The 22,769-nt window shown below is 43.2% G+C and overlaps 1 protein-coding gene across 1 annotated transcript in view; it reads left to right on the forward strand.

The window, feature by feature from the left end:
* Window positions 1-22,769, forward strand: part of ttll5 (tubulin tyrosine ligase-like family, member 5) — a 241,876-nt gene that overhangs the window by 41,975 nt on the left and 177,132 nt on the right. Inside the window, exon 12 of the mRNA XM_079833468.1 lies at window positions 21,892-21,973. Within this exon, the coding sequence (XP_079689594.1) occupies window positions 21,892-21,973 (82 nt within the window). The remainder of the gene's footprint in view (window positions 1-21,891; window positions 21,974-22,769) is intronic.

Here is a 22,769-nt window from a genome sequence, read left to right on the forward strand (position 1 = left end):
ACATCATCATCACTATTGAGCACCCGATACATGTGACGTGATACGAAATTAAATGCTAATTGTTTCATAACACGTGCTGTAAAACAATGAATTGTGAGGTAATTTCTCATCCAAACACGTTGGAGAAGTTTCTCTTCTTTGCTGTCTTCCGTGTGTCCATGGCGTAAAATGTGGGCGTGGGGGAGGCGGAGACTTGAATATATAGGGGCGTGTTATTCTAATGGCGATCGTTTTCAGCCGCGGCATTTATCAAGGGCAGGTTTTGCGTACGCCTGGATTTCAGAGGTGCGCACAGCTTCATAAATCAGGCGGTGAGAGGAGTGTAAGCATAATCTTACGCCAACATATACGCCCGTTTCTACGCAAGATTGATAAATGAGGGCCACTGTGACTCTGTTACCCCTTTTCCACCAGAATGAACCGGGTGCTAGTTCAGAGCCAGTGCTAGTCCCAGTTCTGAGCTGGTTCGACTGACGAGCCTTCTAAGAACCGGTTTGTCTTTCCACATGCTGAGAGCCACAACAGAGCCAGTCTTACGTCACTGTATACGTCTCATCTTTCTCAGCGAGGCAGCAGAAAACACAAACACATCAGGCTTGTTCGAGACGCATCGGCGCTGCGCAGACCAATCCAATTAAAAAAATGCATGAGTGAATCAAAAGCATAAGGAGTCGTGTGCTCTCGCTGGACTTGTTGGCATACGGCGATCGGTCTCTGCACAGCACCGCTGCGAACATCAACATTGCAAATGTTGCGTTACTATTGATTCACATGGCTTTACGATCCTACATCGGCATCAAAACACAACGAAAACACAGCGAATCCAACGCATTCATGCAGTTCGCCGTGATTTGTATAGACGGAGATTACAAACGAGCAGCAGCTGTTAGCTCCATTAGCTGCTATTTCAACAATGGCGGATCTCAAGTTTGTGTTTGTGTTGTTGACCCCGCCCCCAGCGCCTGATGTAATCGGTTCTTACTTCTAGGCAGGGCTTAAAAACGGAAAAAAATATCAATCGGTTCACTCTGAGCAGAATCGATATTTTAACGTTTCCGTTTTTGCGTTCCTCATTAAACATTACTGTTCCGAAAACGGTTTGATTTGAAAAAATAACAGTTAATAACGTTATTTTAATTTAGCCTATACTTTAAACAAATATGTATAAATAAAGACTTATTTTCACTCAATAATAATATAACGCATGATAATTAAACTTGAATATTTATTTCATAACAATTTTAAAACCACAACAGAAATACATGCATTAATTACAAAGCATAAACAGTGACAAATATTGAGCGGAAAGTGGCCTCTATATGCCTATTCTTTTCAGAAGAGTGAGAACATTCTTTGTACATAACTTTTTTTCAACACGACTTGTTTTAAAAATTGCATGAATAAAGAATAAATAAACTGGATAACCATTGCTCTTTTAATGCATCGTCAACTGCTAATTTCAAAGCAAACACTGCGCAACACTGCATCCCATAATCAAATTCAGTCAGCTAATAAAGCTTGATCATTTAATGCAATATAACACCATTTAATACGAAGCATCAACCGTCTATATAGAAAACATTGAGCTGTATTGGCAATCTGAAAGACTATAGGACAAATGTTTGATAGATGCTATAGCCTACTTGGATAGGCTTAAACGAAATCCACAAACTAGCCTAAATCAGTCTATTTGAGCTTAAAGTCCGGACTGCTTATTTAAACGTACGAAAATAATGTCCTCCAATACCTGCGCTTTCATTGTAGACCTCAGTGGGGAAAGAAATGTACTTGAGGCGTGTAAATGCGCATTACCGGTAGATTCATAGATGACATTTCACTCACGCTTGATCTGTTCTAGTTCAAGCCCAGCAATGTTTTGGTGCTACTTAATAACCACTTTTCACATATGAATTGATACTGAATCAATATTTGTGCCAATCCCCCCCAACCTGAACTTAAAAGTTGGCAACCCTGCTATTTATAACACCTTGTTAAAACTGTAGTTTTAATAGTAATGTTCAAAGCATTGTTTCCCACGATTTTCATTCCTGTGTAAATGCATTTAAGCCGCTTCAGAGAAGCATTGAACAGTCTGAGTAACTGCACATTGGTTTGATTTGGTTTCTGTGCCGCGTTTGCTGTGTAAAGATGACCCCATAGATCAGCAGCATTATTATGTTACAGTGTGATCACTGTAACCCAAAGTAAAGGCAGGTTTGCTGCATGAAGTCTGTGTTGATCTCTGCGCTGTGCTCCAGCAGAAGAATGCAGACGTTACTGTATGATGGACTGCTAATGGAGGAGAAAACAGAACCATATCAGCTGCCAGAGCCAAATGCAGTCCAAATGGTTCTCATTCTGAACGATTATGGGGTGCTAAATACCTGCATGAGGTCAAACACATTCTCCTCCAGAGTAATCACTGACATATTCAATTCATCACTTCTCTGATTGGTTACGCTTTATTCTAGGGTCCAATTCTCACTGTTAACTAGTTATTATGCATATTACTATGATATTAGCTGTTTATAAAGCACATATTAATGCCTTATTGTGCATGATCATTTTCTACATCCCCTAATCTAAACTTAACTACTGCCTTACTAACTATTAATAAGCAGTCATTATGAGTTTATTGAAGCAAAAGTCGTTAATAGTGTATATGTATTCCCCATCCTAAAGTGTTTACCTGCTGATTAATGTTAATTAGCATATTAGCAGGGTTATTAACATTAACTAAAACTGAACTTGAATGAAATTGAAATGAACCTGCAATAAAATAAAATATAGGGGAAAACAAAAACAAAACGCAATGGGACAATGCACACAACAACAATTAAAGCTGCACCATGTAAGTTTTCCGTCCGCTAGAGGTCGCCTGTCCGGCGTGCCAGGCGTATGGTTTAAAAGGGTCGTCCCTCGTCTCTTAATGAGTCATGGGTGTGTTTTGGGCATAACGTGCAATAAACCAATCAGAGCCTCATCTCCCTTTCCCTTTAAAAGCCATGAGAGGATTCACTATTACATGAGGAGAGACTGAACGCTTCTCCAGAGAGGAATCCTTTTTTTGGTAATATTTGGTATGTGAGTGTGTTTGTGTGTGTTTGTGTGCTGTTGCGCATCCATGTGTGTGTGTGCTGTTGCGCATCCATGTGTGTGTGTGCTGTTGCGCATCCATGTGTGTGTGTGCTGTTGCGCATCCATGTGTGTGTGTGCTGTTGCGCATCCATGTGTATGTGTGCTGTTGCGCGTCGCTGTGTGTGTGTGTGTGCTGCTGCGCGTCCCTGTGTGTGTGTTGCTGCGCATTCCTGTGTGTGTGTGCTGCTGCGCATCCCTGTGTGTGTGTGTGCTCCGCTGCGCATCCATGTGTATGTGTGCTGTTGCGCGTCGCTGTGTGTGTGTGTGTGTGCTGCTGCGCGTCCCTTTGTGTGTGTGTTCCTGCGCATTCCTGTGTGTGTGTGCTTTTGCGCGTCGCTGTGTGTGTGTGTGCTGCTGCGCATCCCTGTGTGTGTGTGTGTTGCTGCGCATTCCTGTGTGTGTGTGCGCAGCTGCGCATCCATGTGTGTGTGTGCTGCTGTCCATCCATGTGTATGTGTGTGTTGCTGCGCATTCCTGTGTGTGTGTGTTGCTGCGCATTCCTATGTGTGTGTGCGCAGCTGCGCATCCGTGTGTGTGTGCTGCTGTGCATCTATGTGTGTGTGTGCTGCTGTGCATCTATGTGTGTGTGTGCTGCTGTGCATCCATGTGTATGTGTGCTGTTGCGCGTCGCTGTGTGTGTGTGTGCTGCTGCGCATCCCTGTGTGTGTGTGTGTGTGTGTTGCTGCGCATTCCTGTGTGTGTGTGTGTGTGTGTGCTGCTGCGCATCCCTGTGTGTGTGTGTGTGCTGCTGCTGCGCATCCCTGTGTGTGTGTGTGTGTGTGCTGCTGCGCATCCCTGTGTGTGTGTGTGTGCTGCTGCTGCGCATCCCTGTGTGTGTGTGTGTGTGTTGCTGCGCATTCCTGTGTGTGTGTGTGTGTGTGCTGCTGCGCATCCCTGTGTGTGTGTGCTGCTGCTGCGCATCCCTGTGTGTGTGTGTGTGTGCTGCTGCGCATCCCTGTGTGTGTGTGTGTGTGCTGCTGCGCATCCCTGTGTGTGTAATAATCAGAGTGTGTGTGTGTTGTGCACCGCCTCATATCACTAACACACCCTTTAAATAACACACTGCACTATTGACTTTAGAGCAGGTGTGTGTTGGTCAATGGTCAATGGTTTTCATTTCCTCCAATAGCAGCTCCAGCAATGACACCCATGGGTGAACAGATGCACTAGTGCGTTTGATATTAAACACCGCGGAGCTGGACGTGAACATGAGAACTGCGTCCGGCTGACACTAGCAGAACACACTTGCGTTGTGTCACATTACACCGGGTGTGTGATAGGGCCCTTTATGTGTCTTTTTCACTCTTTTTGGCGTATCTTTACTGTAGGATTTCCAGAGATAACAGTAAGTGTGGTATATGCCAGGGCTTGTGCAGATTTAACTCGCTCATGATTTTATTTCTCTCTCTTCGCTCCAGTGTTGTCATTCCACTGTAGACATAATATTTCCTCTGTAGGTGTTGCTGGTTTGCGCTCTGATGCTCCGTTATCGGACAATCACCTGCATGAAAAGGATATCTCTACCCTCTACCCAGTGTTTGCCCTCATCTTTGGTGCATGATGGGACACTGGAGGCAGGCTGGGGTTCACTTCACTGTGTCACATGACCGAATATGAGCCGCCCATGCAGGTGCATCAGTGGAATGTGATGGAAACAGTGCGATATGGATAAAGTGGCCAGTTTAATATGGTCAAATCACTCTTTACACCAGAGTGGCCCAGTCCTGCTCCAGCGGGTCTGCAAACTTAAAGCTAAATTATTCTGACGAGCGACTCACACAAACTTCTTATTAGGATTGAGCTTTTCTCTGGGACACTTGTGTCTCCCACAGATCCGGGTTATCGGAAATGTGTGAACTTGCACATAAGCAAGAGTGGCGAATGACATTAAAATAATATTCTACTCTGTGCGAGCTATAACACACAACACAACACATGTATTATGTATGTGTGCTGCTGCAACTAAACGTGTTGTGAGTGTGAAATAATGTTAGTGATGCACTGACACACAGTTCTTTACAGAAACACTGAAACTGAAATAAAAGGTTTCAATTAGCTGAAAATAATGTTTATTAATCAATAAAATACTGAAATGTATTTAATAATCAGCGCAAAAAATAAATAAATAAATATATATATATATACATACGCAGTGGTGCTTGAAAGTTTGTGAACCCCTTGCAGAAAATGTGATTAATTTGAACAAAATAAGAGGGATCAAACAAAATGCACGTTATCTTTTATTAAGTGCTGTACTGAATTAGATATTTTACATAAGATGTTTACATAAAGTCCACAAGACAAAAAAACAGCTGGATTTATAAAATGTATCCCGTTCAAAAGTTTATGAACCATTGATTCTTAATCCTGTGTGTGTGAGAGTGTGTGAGTGTGTGTTGTTCCCTGATGATCCACGGCTGTGTGTGTGAGAGTGTGTGTGTGTGTGAGAGTGTGTGAGTGTGTGTTGTTCCCTGATGATCCACGGCTGTGTGTGTGAGAGTGTGTGTGTGTGTGAGAGTGTGTGAGTGTGTGTTGTTCCCTGATGATCCACGGCTGTGTGTGTGAGAGTGTGTGTGTGTGTGTGTGTGTCGTTCCCTGATGATCCACAGCTGTGAGTGTGTGTGTGTATGTGTGTGTGTGTGTGTCGTTCCCTGATGATCCACGGCTGTGAGTGTGTGTGTGTATGTGTGTGTGTGTGTGTCGTTCCCTGATGATCCACGGCTGTGAGTGTGTGTGTGTATGTGTGTGTGTGTGTGTCGTTCCCTGATGATCCACGACTGTGAGTGTGTGCGAGTGTGCGAGTGTGTGTCGTTCCCTGATGATCCACGACTGTGAGTGTGTGTGTGTGCGAGTGTGTGAGTGTGTGTTGTTCCCTGATGATCCACGACTGTGAGTGTGTGTGTGTGTGAGAGTGTGTGAGTGTGTGTCGTTCCCTGATGATCCACGGCTGTGTGTGTGAGTGTGTGTTGTTCCCTGATGATCCACGGCTGTGTGTGTGTGTGTGTGTGTGTGTGTGTGTGTCGTTCCCTGATGATCCACGACTGTGAGTGTGTGAGAGTGTGTGAGTGTGTGTTGTTCCCTGATGATCCTTGGCTGTGTGTGTGAGAGTGTGTGAGTGTGTGTGTGTGTGTGAGAGTGTGTGAGTGTGTGTCGTTCCCTGATGATCCACGGCTGTGAGTGTGTGCGTGTGTGTGTGTGTGTATGTGTGTGAGTGTGTGTTGTTCCCTGATGATCCATGGCTGTGTGTGTGAGAGTGTGTGTGTGTGTGTGTGAGTGTGTATGTGAGTGTGTGTCGTTCCCTGATGATCCTTGGCTGTGTGTGTGAGAGTGTGTGAGTGTGTGTCGTTCCCTGATGATCCACGGCTGTGTGTGTGTGTGTGTGTGAGTGTGTGTCGTTCCCTGATGATCCACGGCTGTGTGTGTGAGAGTGTGTGAGTGTGTGTCGTTCCCTGATGATCCACGGCTGTGTGTGTGTGTGTGTGTGAGTGTGTGTCGTTCCCTGATGATCCACGGCTGTGAGTGTGTGTGTGTGTGTATCTGTGTGTATGTGTGTGAGTGTGTGTCGTTCCCTGATGATCCACGGCTGTGAGTGTGTGTGTGTGTGTGTGTGTGTGTGTATGTGTGTGAGTGTGTGTTGTTCCCTGATGATCCATGGCTGTGTGTGTGAGAGTGTGTGTGTGTGTGTGTATGTGTGTGAGTGTGTGTCGTTCCCTGATGATCCTTGGCTGTGTGTGTGAGAGTGTGTGAGTGTGTGTCGTTCCCTGATGATCCACGGCTGTGTGTGTGAGAGTGTGTGAGTGTGTGTCGTTCCCTGATGATCCACGGCTGTGAGTGTGTGCGTGTGTATGTGTGTGAGTGTGTGTCGTTCCCTGATGATCCACGGCTGTGTGTGTGAGAGTGTGTGTGTGTGTGAGAGTGTGTGAGTGTGTGTCGTTCCCTGATGATCCACGGCTGTGAGTGTGTGAGTGTGTGTGTGTGTGTGTGTATGTGTGTGTGAGAGTGTGTGAGTGTGTGTCGTTCCCTGATGATCCACGGCTGTGAGTGTGTGTGTGTGTGTGTATGTGTGTGTGAGAGTGTGTGAGTGTGTGTCGTTCCCTGATGATCCACGGCTGTGAGTGTGTGTGTGTGTGTGTGTATGTGTGTGAGTGTGTGTCGTTCCCTGATGATCCACGGCTGTGAGTGTGTGTGTGTGTGTGTGTGTGTGTGTGTGTGTGAGAGTGTGTGAGTGTGTGTCGTTCCCTGATGATCCACGGCTGTGTGTGTGAGAGTGTGTGAGTGTGTGTCGTTTCCTGATGATCCACGGCTGTGAGTGTGAGTGTGTATGTGTGTGTGTGTGTGTGTCGTTCCCTGATGATCCACGGCTGTGAGTGTGTGTGTGTGTATGTGTGTGTGTGTGTCGTTCCCTGATGATCCACGGCTGTGAGTGTGTGTGTGTATGTGTGTGTGTGTGTGTCGTTCCCTGATGATCCACGGCTGTGAGTGTGTGTGTGTATGTGTGTGTGTGTGTGTCGTTCCCTGATGATCCACGACTGTGAGTGTGTGTGTGTGTGCGAGTGTGCGAGTGTGTGTCGTTCCCTGATGATCCACGACTGTGAGTGTGTGAGTGTGTGTTGTTCCCTGATGATCCACGACTGTGAGTGTGTGTGTGTGTGTGCGAGTGTGCGAGTGTGTGTCGTTCCCTGATGATCCACGACTGTGAGTGTGTGTGTGTGCGAGTGTGTGAGTGTGTGTTGTTCCCTGATGATCCACGACTGTGAGTGTGTGTGTGTGTGAGAGTGTGTGAGTGTGTGTCGTTCCCTGATGATCCACGGCTGTGTGTGTGAGTGTGTGTTGTTCCCTGATGATCCACGGCTGTGTGTGTGTGTGTGTGTGTGTGTGCGAGTGTGTGAGTGTGTGTTGTTCCCTGATGATCCACGGCTGTGTGTGTGAGTGTGTCGTTCCCTGATGATCCACGGCTGTGTGTGTGTGTGTGTGTGTCGTTCCCTGATGATCCACGACTGTGAGTGTGTGTGTGTGTGAGAGTGTGTGAGTGTGTGTTGTTTCCTGATGATCCACAGCTGTGTGTGTGAGTGTGTGTCGTTCCCTGATGATCCACGGCTGTGTGTGTGAGTGTGTGTCGTTCCCTGATGATCCATGACTGTGAGTGTGTGTGTGTGCGAGTGTGTGTTGTTTCCTGATGATCCACAGCTGTGTGTGTGAGTGTGTGTCGTTCCCTGATTATCCACGGCTGTGTGTGTGTGTGTGTGTGTGTGTGCAGTGACTGTGTGATTGTGTGTGTGTGTGTGTGTGTGTGTGTGTGTGCGCAGTGACTGTGTGATTCTGTGTGTGTGTGTGTGTGCAGTGACTGTGTGATTCTGTGTGTGTGTGTGTGTGTGTGCGCAGTGACTGTGTGTGTGTGTGTGTGTGTGTGTGTGTGTGTGTGCAGTGACTGTGTGATTATGTGTGTGTGTGTGTGTGCAGTGACTGTGTGATTCTGTGTGTGTGTGTGTGTGCGCAGTGACTGTGTGTGTGTGTGTGTGTGTGTGCAGTGACTGTGTGATTCTGTGTGTGTGTGTGTGCAGTGACTGTGTGATTCTGTGTGTGTGTGTGTGTGCGCAGTGACTGTGTGATTCTGTGTGTGTGTGTGTGTGTGCAGTGACTGTGTGATTCTGTGTGTGTGTGTGTGTGCAGTGACTGTGATTCTGTGTGTGTGTGTGCGCAGTGACTGTGTGATTCTGTGTGTGTGTGTGTGTGTGTGTTTGTGTGTGTGTGTGTGTGCAGTGACTGTGATTCTGTGTGTGTGTGTGTGTGTGCGCAGTGACTGTGTGATTCTGTGTGTGTGTGTGTGTGTGTGTGTGTGTGTTTGTGTGTGTGTGTGTGTGCAGTGACTGTGTGATTCTGTGTGTGTGTGTGTGTGTGTGTGTGTGTGTGTGTTTGTGTGTGTGTGTGCGTGTGTGTGTGCAGTGACTGTGTGATTCTGTGTGTGTGTGTGTGTGTGTGTTTGTGTGATTCTGTGTGTGTGTGTGTGTGTGTGTGCAGTGACTGTGTGATTCTGTGTGTGTGTGTGTGTGTGTGTGTGTGTGTGTGTGTGCAGTGACTGTGTGATTCTGTGTGTGTGTGTGTGTGTGTGTGTGTGTGTGTGTGTTTGTGTGTGTGTGTGTGTGTGTGCAGTGACTGTGTGATTCTGTGTGTGTGTGTGTGCAGTGACTGTGTGATTCTGTGTGTGTGTGTGTGTGTGTGTGTGTGTTTGTGTGTGTGTGCAGTGACTGTGTGATTCTGTGTGTGTGTGTGTGTGTGTGTGCAGTGACTGTGTGATTCTGTGTGTGTGTGTGTGTGTTTGTGTGTGTGTGTGTGTGCAGTGACTGTGTGATTCTGTGTGTGTGTGTGTGTGTTTGTGTGTGTGTGTGTGTGCAGTGACTGTGTGCTTCTGTGTGTGTGTGTGTGTGTGTGTGTGTGTGTGTGTGTGTGCAGTGACTGTGTGATTCTGTGTGTGTGTGTGTGTGTTTGTGTGTGTGTGTGTGTGCAGTGACTGTGTGATTCTGTGTGTGTGTGTGTGTGTTTGTGTGTGTGTGTGTGTGCAGTGACTGTGTGATTCTGTGTGTGTGTGTGTGTGTTTGTGTGTGTGTGTGTGTGCAGTGACTGTGTGATTCTGTGTGTGTGTGTGTGTGTTTGTGTGTGTGTGTGTGTGCAGTGACTGTGTGCTTCTGAGATCTGAGGACGATTGAGGGACTCAAACACAACTATTAAAAAAGGTTGAAACATTCACTGACGCTCCAGAAGGAAATGCGACGCTTTAAGAGCCGGGGGTGAAAACTTTTGAACAGGATTAAAATTTTTCTTATTTTGTTTAAATATAAAAAAAAAATCATTTATTACTGCCCTTCAGAAGCAACAGAAGACACTTACATGTTTCCCGGAAGACAAATGAAGTTCAATTGATTTGATCTTCCAAAAGTTTTCACCCCCGGCTCTGAAAGCGTCGCATTTCCTTCTGGAGCGTCAGTGAATGTTTCAACCTTTTTAATAGTTGTGTTTGAGTCCCTCAATCGTCCTCAGATCTCAGAAGCACACAGTCACTGCACACACACACACAGTCACTGCACACACACACACACACACACACACACACACACACACACACACACACACACACACACACACACACACACACACACACACACACACACACACACACACACACACACACACACACACACACACACACACACACAGTCACTGCTGACACATTCAAAACACTCCATAGGAGGAACGTCAGTGTTTTAGTCAATGATTTAGTGGTCCAAATATGTTTGGAAAATTTGGCGCATCACTAAATGTGTTTATATTTTTTTTCCTCATGTCATCCTTTCCTCGTGTGTGTGTGTGTGTATAGCCGACTTCATCACAGTCTTCATCACAATGAGAAATCTCCATGTCATTCAAAATAAATAGAGCAATAAAATAAGGCAGCCGAGGCAGGAAGTGATGCGGAGGCTAATAAATGAGGAAGTGCTGAAAAAGGCTCCAGTAGAACAGCCCCATTGTTGTCCCAGTTTACATCTCGAGTGACTCTGGATCAGAGCCACGCGGTGGATTCCCTCTTTAATGCTTCTTACTGTGTGGATGTGAATTAGCGGCGGGTTTGTCTTTGCTCAGCTGCTGTCTAAATGAAGTCCTGTAACACGATGCTTCATCAGTCCCTCTTCACCTCTGACATGGAGAACAGAAGCAGTCCCTAACTAGTGAATAAATGAGCCTCTGTGTGTGTTGGGCCGTGTGGGATATGTTTGTGTAATGGCCATTTGAATGTGCACACTATTGCTGCGTCCCAATTCACATACTATCCGTACTAAATAGTATTCGAAAAAAGAATGAGTATGTCCCAAATCTTAGTATGTTGAAAAAAGTATTCCAAAGATTCCCGGATGGTTTACTATTTCCGGTCAGAATCCGAAGTGCAGATCGATGCGCACTCTAACGGCTGATATTGCCCACAACCCATTGCGAGATGGACGAGGATTCGATTAGAACTACAAACGCGGATAAAAAGTGTTTAAAAAACTACAAACATGGCGGTTACGCGAGTCTGACGGTTAAGTGGAGAGGATTAGATAAAGTGGTTTGAGTGAGCAATTATCAGTATTTAACCTGACGAAAAGATATTTATTCAATATTATCCACATTATATTTCTCCTTCAGCAGCATTGAGAACTTTTGTAATGATACGTTTGGCCATTAACTTTGCAAACACATGAGAGGAGTCTAAAGACCCACGAAAGGCAGATCAACGAGCGACTACATTCGGTAGGAAATTAAATTTAAAGTGGAGGATTTGAACTGTGACGATGATTGACAGGGCAGTTTAAACGGTGACGGGACGCGCGTAACAGAGTCCGTTAAAGATGACGCAGTAGTACATCCCAAAGCTTGCATACTCTTCTGCTACACACTCAAAAGTATGTACTTTTTCTTCACAAAAAGAGTACATACTTTTAGGACGTAGTATAAGTAGGCGAATTGGGACGCAGCCTATGATTTTTTTTGTGTGGTTGAGATTTATTTTGCCTTTCTTTGATGGCTTAATGTGGCATGCTCACCGATGGAGGAATAATCGGCCTTTAGTAGTTCATCTGACGCATCGCGATTCTTTCTCACATTATTCTGAACTGATTCTTATGGTGATGATACACAGGGCAACTTTTTGAGCAATGTTACTGGGCAATGTTGCCGTCAATGGGCAACCAGGTAAGACACACGATCTAAAGTATCCAATGGGAAAGTGGCCAAGCACCATTGCTTTGTAACATTGCACAGCAACATTGCTCAAAAAAGTTGCCCCATGTATCATCACCTTTACTGTGCGTTTACACCAGTCGTGACTTGCGTGAATAAACCGCGATAGCTTGAACATTTTGAGTTTACTCGCTTCATTCGTGCCATTCACTTCACAACAGACGCAAATTTGTGTAATGGGAGGGGCTTCTGCCATCAGCTCGTCTCGTTGTGAAATGTCTGACATTGATTGTTTTAAAATACAGCGAATAAGCTCAATTTGCCGGCTTTAACTAGCTTGTAGTCTCAATAGGGTGAATTCAGGGTGATTGGGACACTTTTTCCAAGTCATCTCAATGGCAAAAAGTGTCCCCAGGGTTTTTCCTACATTTTTTTGTCCCGCCAAAGCCTTATTTGATGAGTTATTGTGATTTATGAGTGATGTAGAACAGATGCTGCGCTTGCATTAACTGAGTGACAGAGAGAACGATCAGAGCTCCTCACACGCTCTCTGTCTTCAAAATAAGCAGTCTTAGCTTTTTAACATTTCACATATTACATTAATCAAAATCAAAAGGGCGGAAGACCGAATCTATGTTGCACGTGGCGCTATCAGACGATGTTTTCCTTTAATTGCGCCCAAAAAACGTTAACTCTTCACCGACCAGCTGACATAAACCATACTTTCAATAAATGGGAAACAAATCCTCTCCGGTTATGAAGTGTTTTCTGTGTGTTGACAAATCTTTCGCGATGTTCTAAAGACGGGATTCGCACACAACGCGTCTGCTAGTGTCCGATTCACAACCTAATGACTCCTTTGAACCGAATCATTTTAACAACACTGAACTAATGAATCAGTTTAATCATTTACTCAGAACACATCTGAAATAAGAACACGTGTGCTTACCCAATTTAGCAAGAGTGGGTGTAAGAGTTAGTTGTAATTATTCACAGTCTTTCAGCTTATTTATGTTCACAATGTGTAGTAAAATAAATAGCCTATAAATCATTTAGTTTAGACTGGAGTGAGGTGAACCCAGAACAAAGTTGTTATTAGCTAGCTGATAATTTTATGAAATTGAATATGGCAGAAAATTAGGCTATTTGATCATTTTTTTAATACTACTTTTTAATATGGATATGATTATATACCAAAACATTTATCTGTAAATAGTGTAAAAATAAGGTATCAAAATAAGATAAGCAAAAATTACAAACTTTCTTTGAATTTTTAAAAAATGTATTATCAGTATTGAGCTTGCAGATCACGTGGGTAGGGTACTTTTTTACTGTGCATGTGTGTGTGTGTGTGTGTGTGTGTGTGTGTGTGTGTGTGGTTGACCATGTCTGTCAGCCACCACCGAAGACCATTTTTGACCCAGGAAAAACCCTGGTCCCAATCACCCTGAATCCACCCTATGTAGGGCTCAAATTGAGTAAAGAGCGTTTTTTTTACAACTCACCAGACTGTCCGACCTCCTCACTCACTTTCTTCCAAGAAAGATCCTTTTTGTTCCTGTTTCTATAAAGTCTATGAAGATGTGTCGTACAGCTCCGGGTCTCCACAGATGATTTTCTCCTCATTGTTGTCACTACTAGAGCAAGCTCCTGATTGGTTAACCCGGCGCGAATATCCGCCAAAATTCAGATTTGTCAACTCACGCGAATCACACGTTACGCGTGTCCAACACCCGAAACTCTTAATTCGTGCCATTCGTGCCGCAGAATGTCTATTCGCGTCTTTGCATTGACTTAACATGTAAATCACTCGCGCAAAACGCTTCATTCGCGTCTGGTGTGAACGCACCATAATGATGTTTGCTGCCAACTCCACACGAAGTAGTGAGAAACCCAGGCTATTGCTTGATATTGCACCGCTTACAATGCGAGGAAGGATTTCAGTGTGGACGCCATTGCTAATTCACAGTAAAGCCTGGTGTCTTAAAAGGCCACTTCAGCGCTGGGAAGATGAATGTGTATTTAAACTGGGTCATTTATGTAGAGAAAGACCACATAGTTCAATTTAATGTTTTTCAGTAACACTACCGTTCAAAACAATGGGCAGACTAAAGTAGTAAAGGGAGGTGATTGGCAGTTGGCAGGGCTCTTTATTCCCTTAGGACAGTGGTTCAAAACTGGGGGGCAAGGCTTAGGGATAGTGTACAGTCAGCAGATTATTATGCAAAAGAAACCTCTGCAGGGTGAAAAAATAATACACTATGTATATGTAATTATCCCGCTTATTATGCGGCTACTTGCCAGATAAGTGAATCTTTGAACACAAAATATGAATTTGACATTTTTATTATCTTAAAGGGTTCACCCAAAAATGAAAATTCTGTCATTAATGACTGACCCTCATGTGGTTGGACACCCGTCAGACCTCCGTTCATCTTCAGACACAAATGAAGATATTTTAGTGTAAAGCTGATGCTCTGAAAGGCCTCCATTGGCTCAATGGCACGGTTCACTCTCAAGACCCTTAAAAGACACTAAAGACTAAAGTTACAAAGTCCATCTCACTACAGTGGTTCTACAATAACTTTATGAAGAGACGAGAATAGTTTTTGTGCGCAAAAAAACCCTAAATAACGACTTATATAGTGATGACGATTTCAAAACACGGCCTCATGAAGCTTCGAAGCGTTATGAATCAGTGAGTCGAATCAGCGGTTTGAATCGCCAAATTTCAGCAGTTTGGTGGTTTGACACGCGATCCGAATCATGAATCGACTCACTGATTCATAACGCTTCGAAGCTTCATGATGCCTTGTTTTGAAATCGTCATCACTATGTAAGTCGTTATTTAGGGTTTTTTTTGCGCACAAAAACTATTCTCGTCTCTTCATAAAGTTATTGTAGAGCCGCTGTAGTGAGATGGACTTTGTAACGACGTCTTTAGTGTCTTTTAAGGGTCTTGAGAGTGTAAAGTGCATTGAGCCAATGGAGGCCTTTCAGAGCATCAGATTTACACTAAAATATCTTCATTTGTGTCTGAAGATGAATGTGTCCAACCACATGAGGGGAAGTAATTAATGACAGAATTTTCATTTTTGGGTGAACTAACCCTTTAAAATGATGCAGTAAACAAACGCTTGAACGGTCTGTTATTAGTTGTAGCAGTTGTTGTCGTGCAATAACACACCACTAGATGATGCGATTGAAGAATCAGAATTGAGTACTGTGGGAGTGACGCTAACATTTTTCATGTATTTACCAGTTGTGTGAAAGCAGCCACTGAAATTTGTGATGCATCGAGGATAATTTTTTTATTGAATCGATACCAAACCATTGGCAACTTTAGTCCAAAGACTTAAGGCCTGTTCACACCGGGACGATTTTCGCGCGCGTTTATCGCCGACGTTTAACGGCTCGTAACTAAACAAAGGGCGCCAATGTGAGTGTGCACACCGATGCGCAAAACACCAGGTGTAAAAGCGGCATTTAAAAAACGCACTGGGTTCGTTTTTTTAGTTTTGACGTGGCGCGTTAAAAACTGTTCGACCAATGAGATCGGCGCTTTAGTTGACGTGGCTGGAGCTGCTGAAGTTACAGTAAAACACCACTTGGTGGCGCTCAAGCTCAAAACGCTCTTGCCGAACACACATTGATACGACGGAGAGGAAGTAAGTAGACGGAGAAGATGTGCTGCTAATGCTGCTAGCCAGTTAGCAAAAAGTGTGTGAATGGTTTTGGCAGAACGTAAATACTGTCTCTCTTCTTCTTCTGTGTGACGAGCGAGTGTCAGAAGTGTAAAGTGGAGCACCTCCATCTACTGAATGTGCACATTCACTCGCCGCATCGCCAGTGGAAATCACTTGGGTGTGAACACAAAGACACGCCGACAAATGTCTCGAAAAACGCTGGCGATAAGCGCGCGATAATCGTCCCGGTGTGCACAGAGTACTCCAGTTTGGTGGGGCGTACCATTTCAGATTTTGATCACGATCATGATTTGTAATGTAAAGAACTGAATCTGCTGATTGTCCTGCATGCACGACGTCCTTATGTGTGACGGCCGCTGTGAAGTTTGACTTTAATTTAGTGTTCTGGAGTTTGTGCCGCCCATGCTGCTCATCATCACTCTGTTTCTGTGATTAATCAACAGCAAGCAATGCGAATGAAGAGATGTACATTTTAATTCTTGATTAGCCAAGCTGTTTTATTACACGTCGCCAGTTTTGTCACATCATTTCAGAGTTTAGACAAACATGGTTTTAAAGGAGAGCTGTTCGCTGTGGTTTCAGGGCCAAGCACATGGTTTTACAGGCTTTGTAGGGCTGTATTTGTGTGGTCATGAGCCACAGTGAAGTGCTTTAATAAACTCAGTTTAGAAGAACACCGGACGGTCTACTCACTGTTGACTACAGCAGACCGGTTTCTGCTAACCTGCTGGTCTTAGCTGGTTTAAACTGGTGTCCCAGCCTGACCAAACTGGTGTTTAGCAGGGCGGCCAACAAAACAACTCAAGTGTCTTTATCCAGCTGAAAACACCTGGCTTGAGAGCGTTTTTTCAGTTGAGACTCTTTGCTTGTTATGATACGGGATATCCACAGAAGTGTTATAGTGTTACTAAACTTTTGCTGATAATTTACTCACCCCCATGACATCCCCAAGATCTCCATGTCTTTCTTTCTTCAGTCGAAAAGAAATGAAGGTTTTTGATGAAAACATGTTTTTTTTTTTTTTAAATGACCGATCGTTTGGCTAGATAAGACCCTAATTCATCATCTGGTGTCGTTTAAAGCTCTTTGAAGCTGCACTGAAACTGTCATTCGGACCGTTTGGAGCCCATTGAAGTCCATTATATGGAGAAAAACCCTGGAATGTTTTCATCAAAAACCTTCATTTCTTTTCGACTGAAGAAAGAAAGACATGGACATCTTGGGGATGTCATGGGGGTGAGTAAATTATCAGGAAACGTTTATTTAAAAGTGAACTAATCATTTAACCCTACGTATTAAATCAAATAAAAAATAGAATAAAAAAAGCAAATGTGTACTTGAAGTTCCCAATCTGTAATTCTCACCTTTTTTCTCCAGTTAATTTTCAGTTTTCAACAGTTTGAAAATCAAAACTCCAATTGCTTACCGTACATTTGTAAGGCTTGGTCTGGAGATGATCTGCACCAATTTTGGTGAAGATTGGACAAACATTGGGGCATAAAAACAACAACTTTAGTTTAAAAACGTCACCGTTTTTGTACTGTGAGCAGTAGATGCGTGACTCAGATACTGTGAAGCTTAATTTCTCATAGTCCTATTCCTATAGATTCAGAAGCAAGTCACTATACGGTGCTCTGTCTACATCAACAGACCAGTGCTCAAGAACCATTAACAGAAATGGACGGTATGAAAATCTTGTATTTTTACGAACCTTCTCAGTTCCCAACCATAATTTGGATGCGTTTCTTGAATTATGAAACCTGATTTTTGTATGTCCTTCACAGCAGCAGCAACAACAGCATACGGGTTTGCATATTTTTGAACCTATTCCTCAAATATTTGCACATTTGGAGGACAAATATTGCTGAAAGTCTCCAGTTTCCATGGCTGAAGTGATATACAGTTCTCTAGGTACTCTGATTGTCTCTCACTTAAGCTTAGAAGTCAAGCTATATTTCATCAGTGAGTTCATGCGCGCCACTCCACCCTCTATTATATTGTTTATGAAAAGACACCCAAAACCAGCAGGAATACGATTTACTTCTGCAACGTTGTCAAGTGACACAGCAGATGCTGGAGACACCCAGTGAGATGATACGCTACGCTCTTGTTATTGTTGTTGTGGTGACTTTGGTTTGGGCTTGTTTTTTTCTCTCTTCCAGAACCCAACGGCTCATAATAACGCTCTGCTTTCATCTTCCCTTGTTGGTGCTTATTTATTCTCCTCAATGTGAATATTTAGTGGTGATGTTAATGGGCCCTCCCAGCACACATTAAAGAGCCACAAAAGCCTGTGAGGGCTGAGGTGCTCCTAACTGGGGGAAAATGCATTGCACATGGGCTGCTGGCTGGAGTGTGTGAAGCGGAGTGTGTGAATGTGTATGGAGCGTGCTGCTTGTGTTTGTACGTGTGTTCGCAATGTGAAATGGTGCTTTTGCACATCTTGAGTAATTAGTATGGGCCTCTCGCCCTGTGTCTCAGCTCGTGTTGTGTGTTTAGAGCTGATTAAAGAAAGATGTCCTCGACTAGCTCTGTTCAAGAACCCAGTGCCTGCATAGATCATTACTGGCTTCATTAGTCAGCCTCTTAGGCAGGGTCGAAAATAATACCCAAATATACATAAATGCCCCCCAAATTCAAAAATGCAGAGCAAAGTAGACCAATCCCAACAGACTGGGCCGTCTGACCAATCAGAGCAGAGTAGACCAATCCCAACAGACTGGGCCGTCTGACCAATCAGAGCAGAGTAGACCAATCCCAACAGACTGGGCCATCTGACCAATCAGAGCCGAGTAGACCAATCACAACAGACTGGACCATCTGACCAATCAGAGCAGAGTAGACCAATCCCAACAGACTGGGCCATCTGACCAATCAGAGCCGAGTAGACCAATCACAACAGACTGGACCATCTGACCAATCAGAGCAGAGTAGACCAATTCCAACAGACTGGGCCATCTGACCAATCAGAGCAGAGTAGACCAATCACAAGAGACTGAACAGGTTTATGAAATACTCATAAGTGGCACAATCTAGTTTGGGATGTTTCTTAAAAAATAACGTGGGGTCAGTGGTGAACTCAAACTGGCAGATGGTTTATAAATGCCCTTTTTCTTTAAATGTTTTGAGCAAAATGAACCAGTGGAGATTATAGTAAGAGGTACGTCCCAGTCGAGATGTTTTTAAAGGGATAGTTCACCCTAAAAACAGTCAAATGGTCATCATTTATTGGGGCAAAATACTGAAAAACACACAATCACACACACACACACACACACACACACACACACACACACACACACACACACACACACACACACACACACACACACACACACACACACACACACACACACACACACACACACACACACACCGATAGAAATAGTTTATTATATATATTTGAGGCACATGAGAACTGAACCAACTGATGGTCTAATGATATAGACAGACACAGGTGAGGTGTGAATAGTGGGATCAGCTGTTGATCCCTTTGATGCCATGAACTTTAGTATAAAGTAGGCCGGCCGACACAGGCTTATTTATACTCTGAGCTCTTTAAAACAGCTCTGTTCACACGAGCACACGCATTCAAACACTCTCTCTCTTGTGTCAGTGGATGTAGGAAGGACACAGAACATAAAGACCTGCTTTATACCACAGAGCATTTAGAGCATATATAGACCAAAACCTAGTGGACGGCCTACATAGGCAACATTTAAAACATGTTCCCTATCCAACCCTCTACGCAATAGAATCGCCATTGGCTAGTACAATTTTTCGTTTAGTCGCCAGACTGATATATTTTTTTATATATTATACAACCCCAAATCAGAAAAAGTTGGGACAGTATGGAAAACGCAAAAAAAAAAAAAAGAAGTGATTTCTAAATTTACTTTGACTTGTATTTCATTGCAGACAATATGAACACAAAATATTTCATGTTTTGTCTGGTCAACTTTATGTCATTTGTAAATATGCATCCTTTCCTGTCATTCAGACCTGCAACACATTTCAAACAAAGTTGGGACAGGAGCAATTTAGGGCTAGTAATGAGGTAAAATGGTTAAATAATGATGTGATTTGAAACAGGTGATGTCAACAGGTGATTGTAATTATGATTTGGAACAAAAGCAGCGTCCAAGAAAGGTCTAATCCTTTAGGAGCAAAAATGGGCCGAGGATCGCCAGTTTGCCAACAAATACATGAGAAAATTATTGAAATGTTTAAAAACAATGTTCCTCAAAGAAAGATAGGAAGAGATTTGGATATTTCACATTCAACAGTGCATAACATAATTAAAAGATTCAAGGAATCTGGAGGAATTTCAGTGCGTAACGGACAAGGGCGCAAGCCTAAGCTGAACAACCGTGATCTCCGATCCCTCAGGCGGCACTGCATCAAGAATCGTCATTCATCTAGAAGCCATATCACCACATGGGCTCAGGACTACTTTGGCAAACCTTTGTCAAGTACCACAATACGTAGTTACATCCACAAATGCCAGTTAAAACTGTACTGTGCCAAAAGGAAGCCCTATGTTAACAGTATCCAGAAGCGCTGTCGACTTCTCTGGGCTCGGAGGCATCTGGGATGGACCATCACACAGTGGAAACGTGTACTGTGGTCAGATGAATCAGTATTTGAGGTATTTTTTGGGCGGAATGGACGCCGTGTGCTCCGGACCGAAGAAGAAAAGGATCATCCAGACTGTTACCAGCAACAAGTCCAAAAGCCAGGGTCTGTCATGGTATGGGGTTGTGTCAGTGCCCTTGGCAAAGGTAACTTGCACTTCTGTGAAGGCACCATTAATGCTGAAAAGTACATAGAGATTTTGGAGCATAATATGCTGCCTTCAAGAAGACATCTTTTCCAGGGACGTCCATGCATATTTCAACAAGACAATGCAAAACCACATTCTGCACACATTACAAAGTCCTGGCTGTGGAGGAAGAGGGTTCGGGTACTTGACTGGCCTGCCTCAGTCCCGACCGGTCTCCAATAGAGAATGTGTGGAAGACCCCGTACTGTTGCCCACCTTAAGACTTGTTTGCAGGAAGAATGGGACAAATTTACACCTGAAACACTTCATCACTTGGTGTCTTCAGTCCCTAAACGTCTTTTAAGTGTTGTGAAAAGGAATGGCAACATTACAAAGTGGTAAATGCTTTACTGTCCCAACTTTTTTTGAAATGTGTTGCAGGTCTGAATGACAGGAAAGGATGCATATTTACAAATGACATAAAGTTGACCAGACAAAACATGAAATATTTTGTGTTCATATTGTCTGCAATGAAATGCAAGTCAAAGTAAATTTAGAAATCACTTCTTTTTTTTTTTTTTGCGTTTTCCATACTGTCCCAACTTTTTCTGATTTGGGGTTGTACTTATTTATGTAAACTTCACCAAATTTATCGATATCTTTGTAAAATGGCACAGCGTTTCAAATATCTGAACGTACACGCTTGACATCAGTCAGCATTAGACTATGATATTGTGATAATCAAGCAGTATTTAATGATACAACTTCAGTAATTAGAACTGAAACTGTTGGAAAGCATGTATGAATGCATATTTGTCATTTAACTGAACTTTGGACTGGTGGTGGTGCTTAAGATATTGTTGGTGTTTCTGTAAAAAAAATTTATAATAGTAATTTTATATTATTAAAAGATAATAATAATACTACTACTAATTCTATCCCAGCTTTAATTTCTTTTGTATCTTTGTTCTATTGTATTTATTTGAACTTTTTAATAAGTTAGGATAGTCAGTTTTATTGTGGTATAATGGAAATTTCACTGGTATCTAAAACATTGGTGTCATCACAACCATATTTATTCAAATACAACTTTACTAGGGTCCAAAACACTTTAAACATTTTCACATTAAACACCAGCATAAAAATCTGATCTTAACCCCCACATTTACAATAAATCTGCATCGTTTTTACAGCTAAACTGGCTGCTAATTCAGTGACATCCTTTTGGACACAGACCGCTTTTCTGACATGCTTGGATAATATGTGTCATGATTTATCAAAATATCATAATTCGATTAGTATTGAAACTGCAGTGAAGGAAAACTTTCTGGACGCTAATTTAATAACGGTATCAGCCGTCACAGAATGATCCTTTAGAGGATTTACTTCTTTAAGTTAAAGAGGTTTTCAATGTGTATGAGGCCTGCGTTTCTTCTTCCATTACTGCTTTAATCTGTTCATTTACATTCACAGACGGCTTTCAGTAGCGCTGGCCGCGTCTGTGTGGTGAGTGTCCTCCCATTCACCCGTCTCACTGCGTGTGTGTGTGTGTGTGTGTGTCTCAATTCGCAGAACTGTATGGTTTCGACGTTCTCATTGATTCCAACCTCAAACCGTGGCTCTTGGAAGTGAATCTCTCTCCCTCATTGGCATGGTGAGCATTGCACACACGAGGATTTTTCCATTATGTGTATGGTGATGTGTACAATAACTGCTTCTTCCCAGGTTTTGGGTGTTTGTGTTCTGCCTGTGTTATACAGGCAAATTCAATTTGAGATCACTGCGTTGTGCACTTTAAATTTCCATCAATACAGACTTTCAAACAATGAATTCTAGGCAAATATCAAATCATTCAAAATGTGCATTTTGGCCCTTGTAGCTCCATATTTTGACAGGAAGACATTATGCCGTTGATGTAGTTCACAGTAGGTTTAGGGTCCAATTCTCACTATTAACTACGACTTTTGTCTCAATAAACCCCTAATTACTGCTTATGAATAGTTAGTAAGCTACACTCTAAATAAAATGGTGCTATGTCGCACTAAAAGTGGTTCTTTGGCTCGTAATCATAGGAGAACCAATTTGTATAGCACAAAGTCTTGGTTCTTCAGTGGTTCTTCAGTGGTTCTTCAGCAGTTCTTTGGGATGACTGAGGTGCTATATAGCACCGCTAGTATATACAGAACCTGTTAATATATGGTGCTATATAGCACCAAAAGTGGTTCCCCTATGATTGCGAGTGTAGTAGTTAAAGGTTCAGTTCACCCAAAAATGAAAATTAGTTCATTATTTACTCACCCGCTAGTCAGTAAGTCTAGTCTTTCAGACAAATACAATTAGAGTTATATTAAATATATCTATTAGGGCTGCCACAATTCTCAATATAATATCGAACCGTTCGGTACGGCATTCACGGTTCAATACGCGCTTGAGAATTGCGTTTTTTTCGG

The sequence above is a fragment of the Gobio gobio genome (assembly GCF_949357685.1).
Source record: "Gobio gobio genome assembly, chromosome: 13".
In the NCBI taxonomy this organism is placed as follows: Eukaryota; Metazoa; Chordata; class Actinopteri; order Cypriniformes; family Gobionidae; genus Gobio; species Gobio gobio.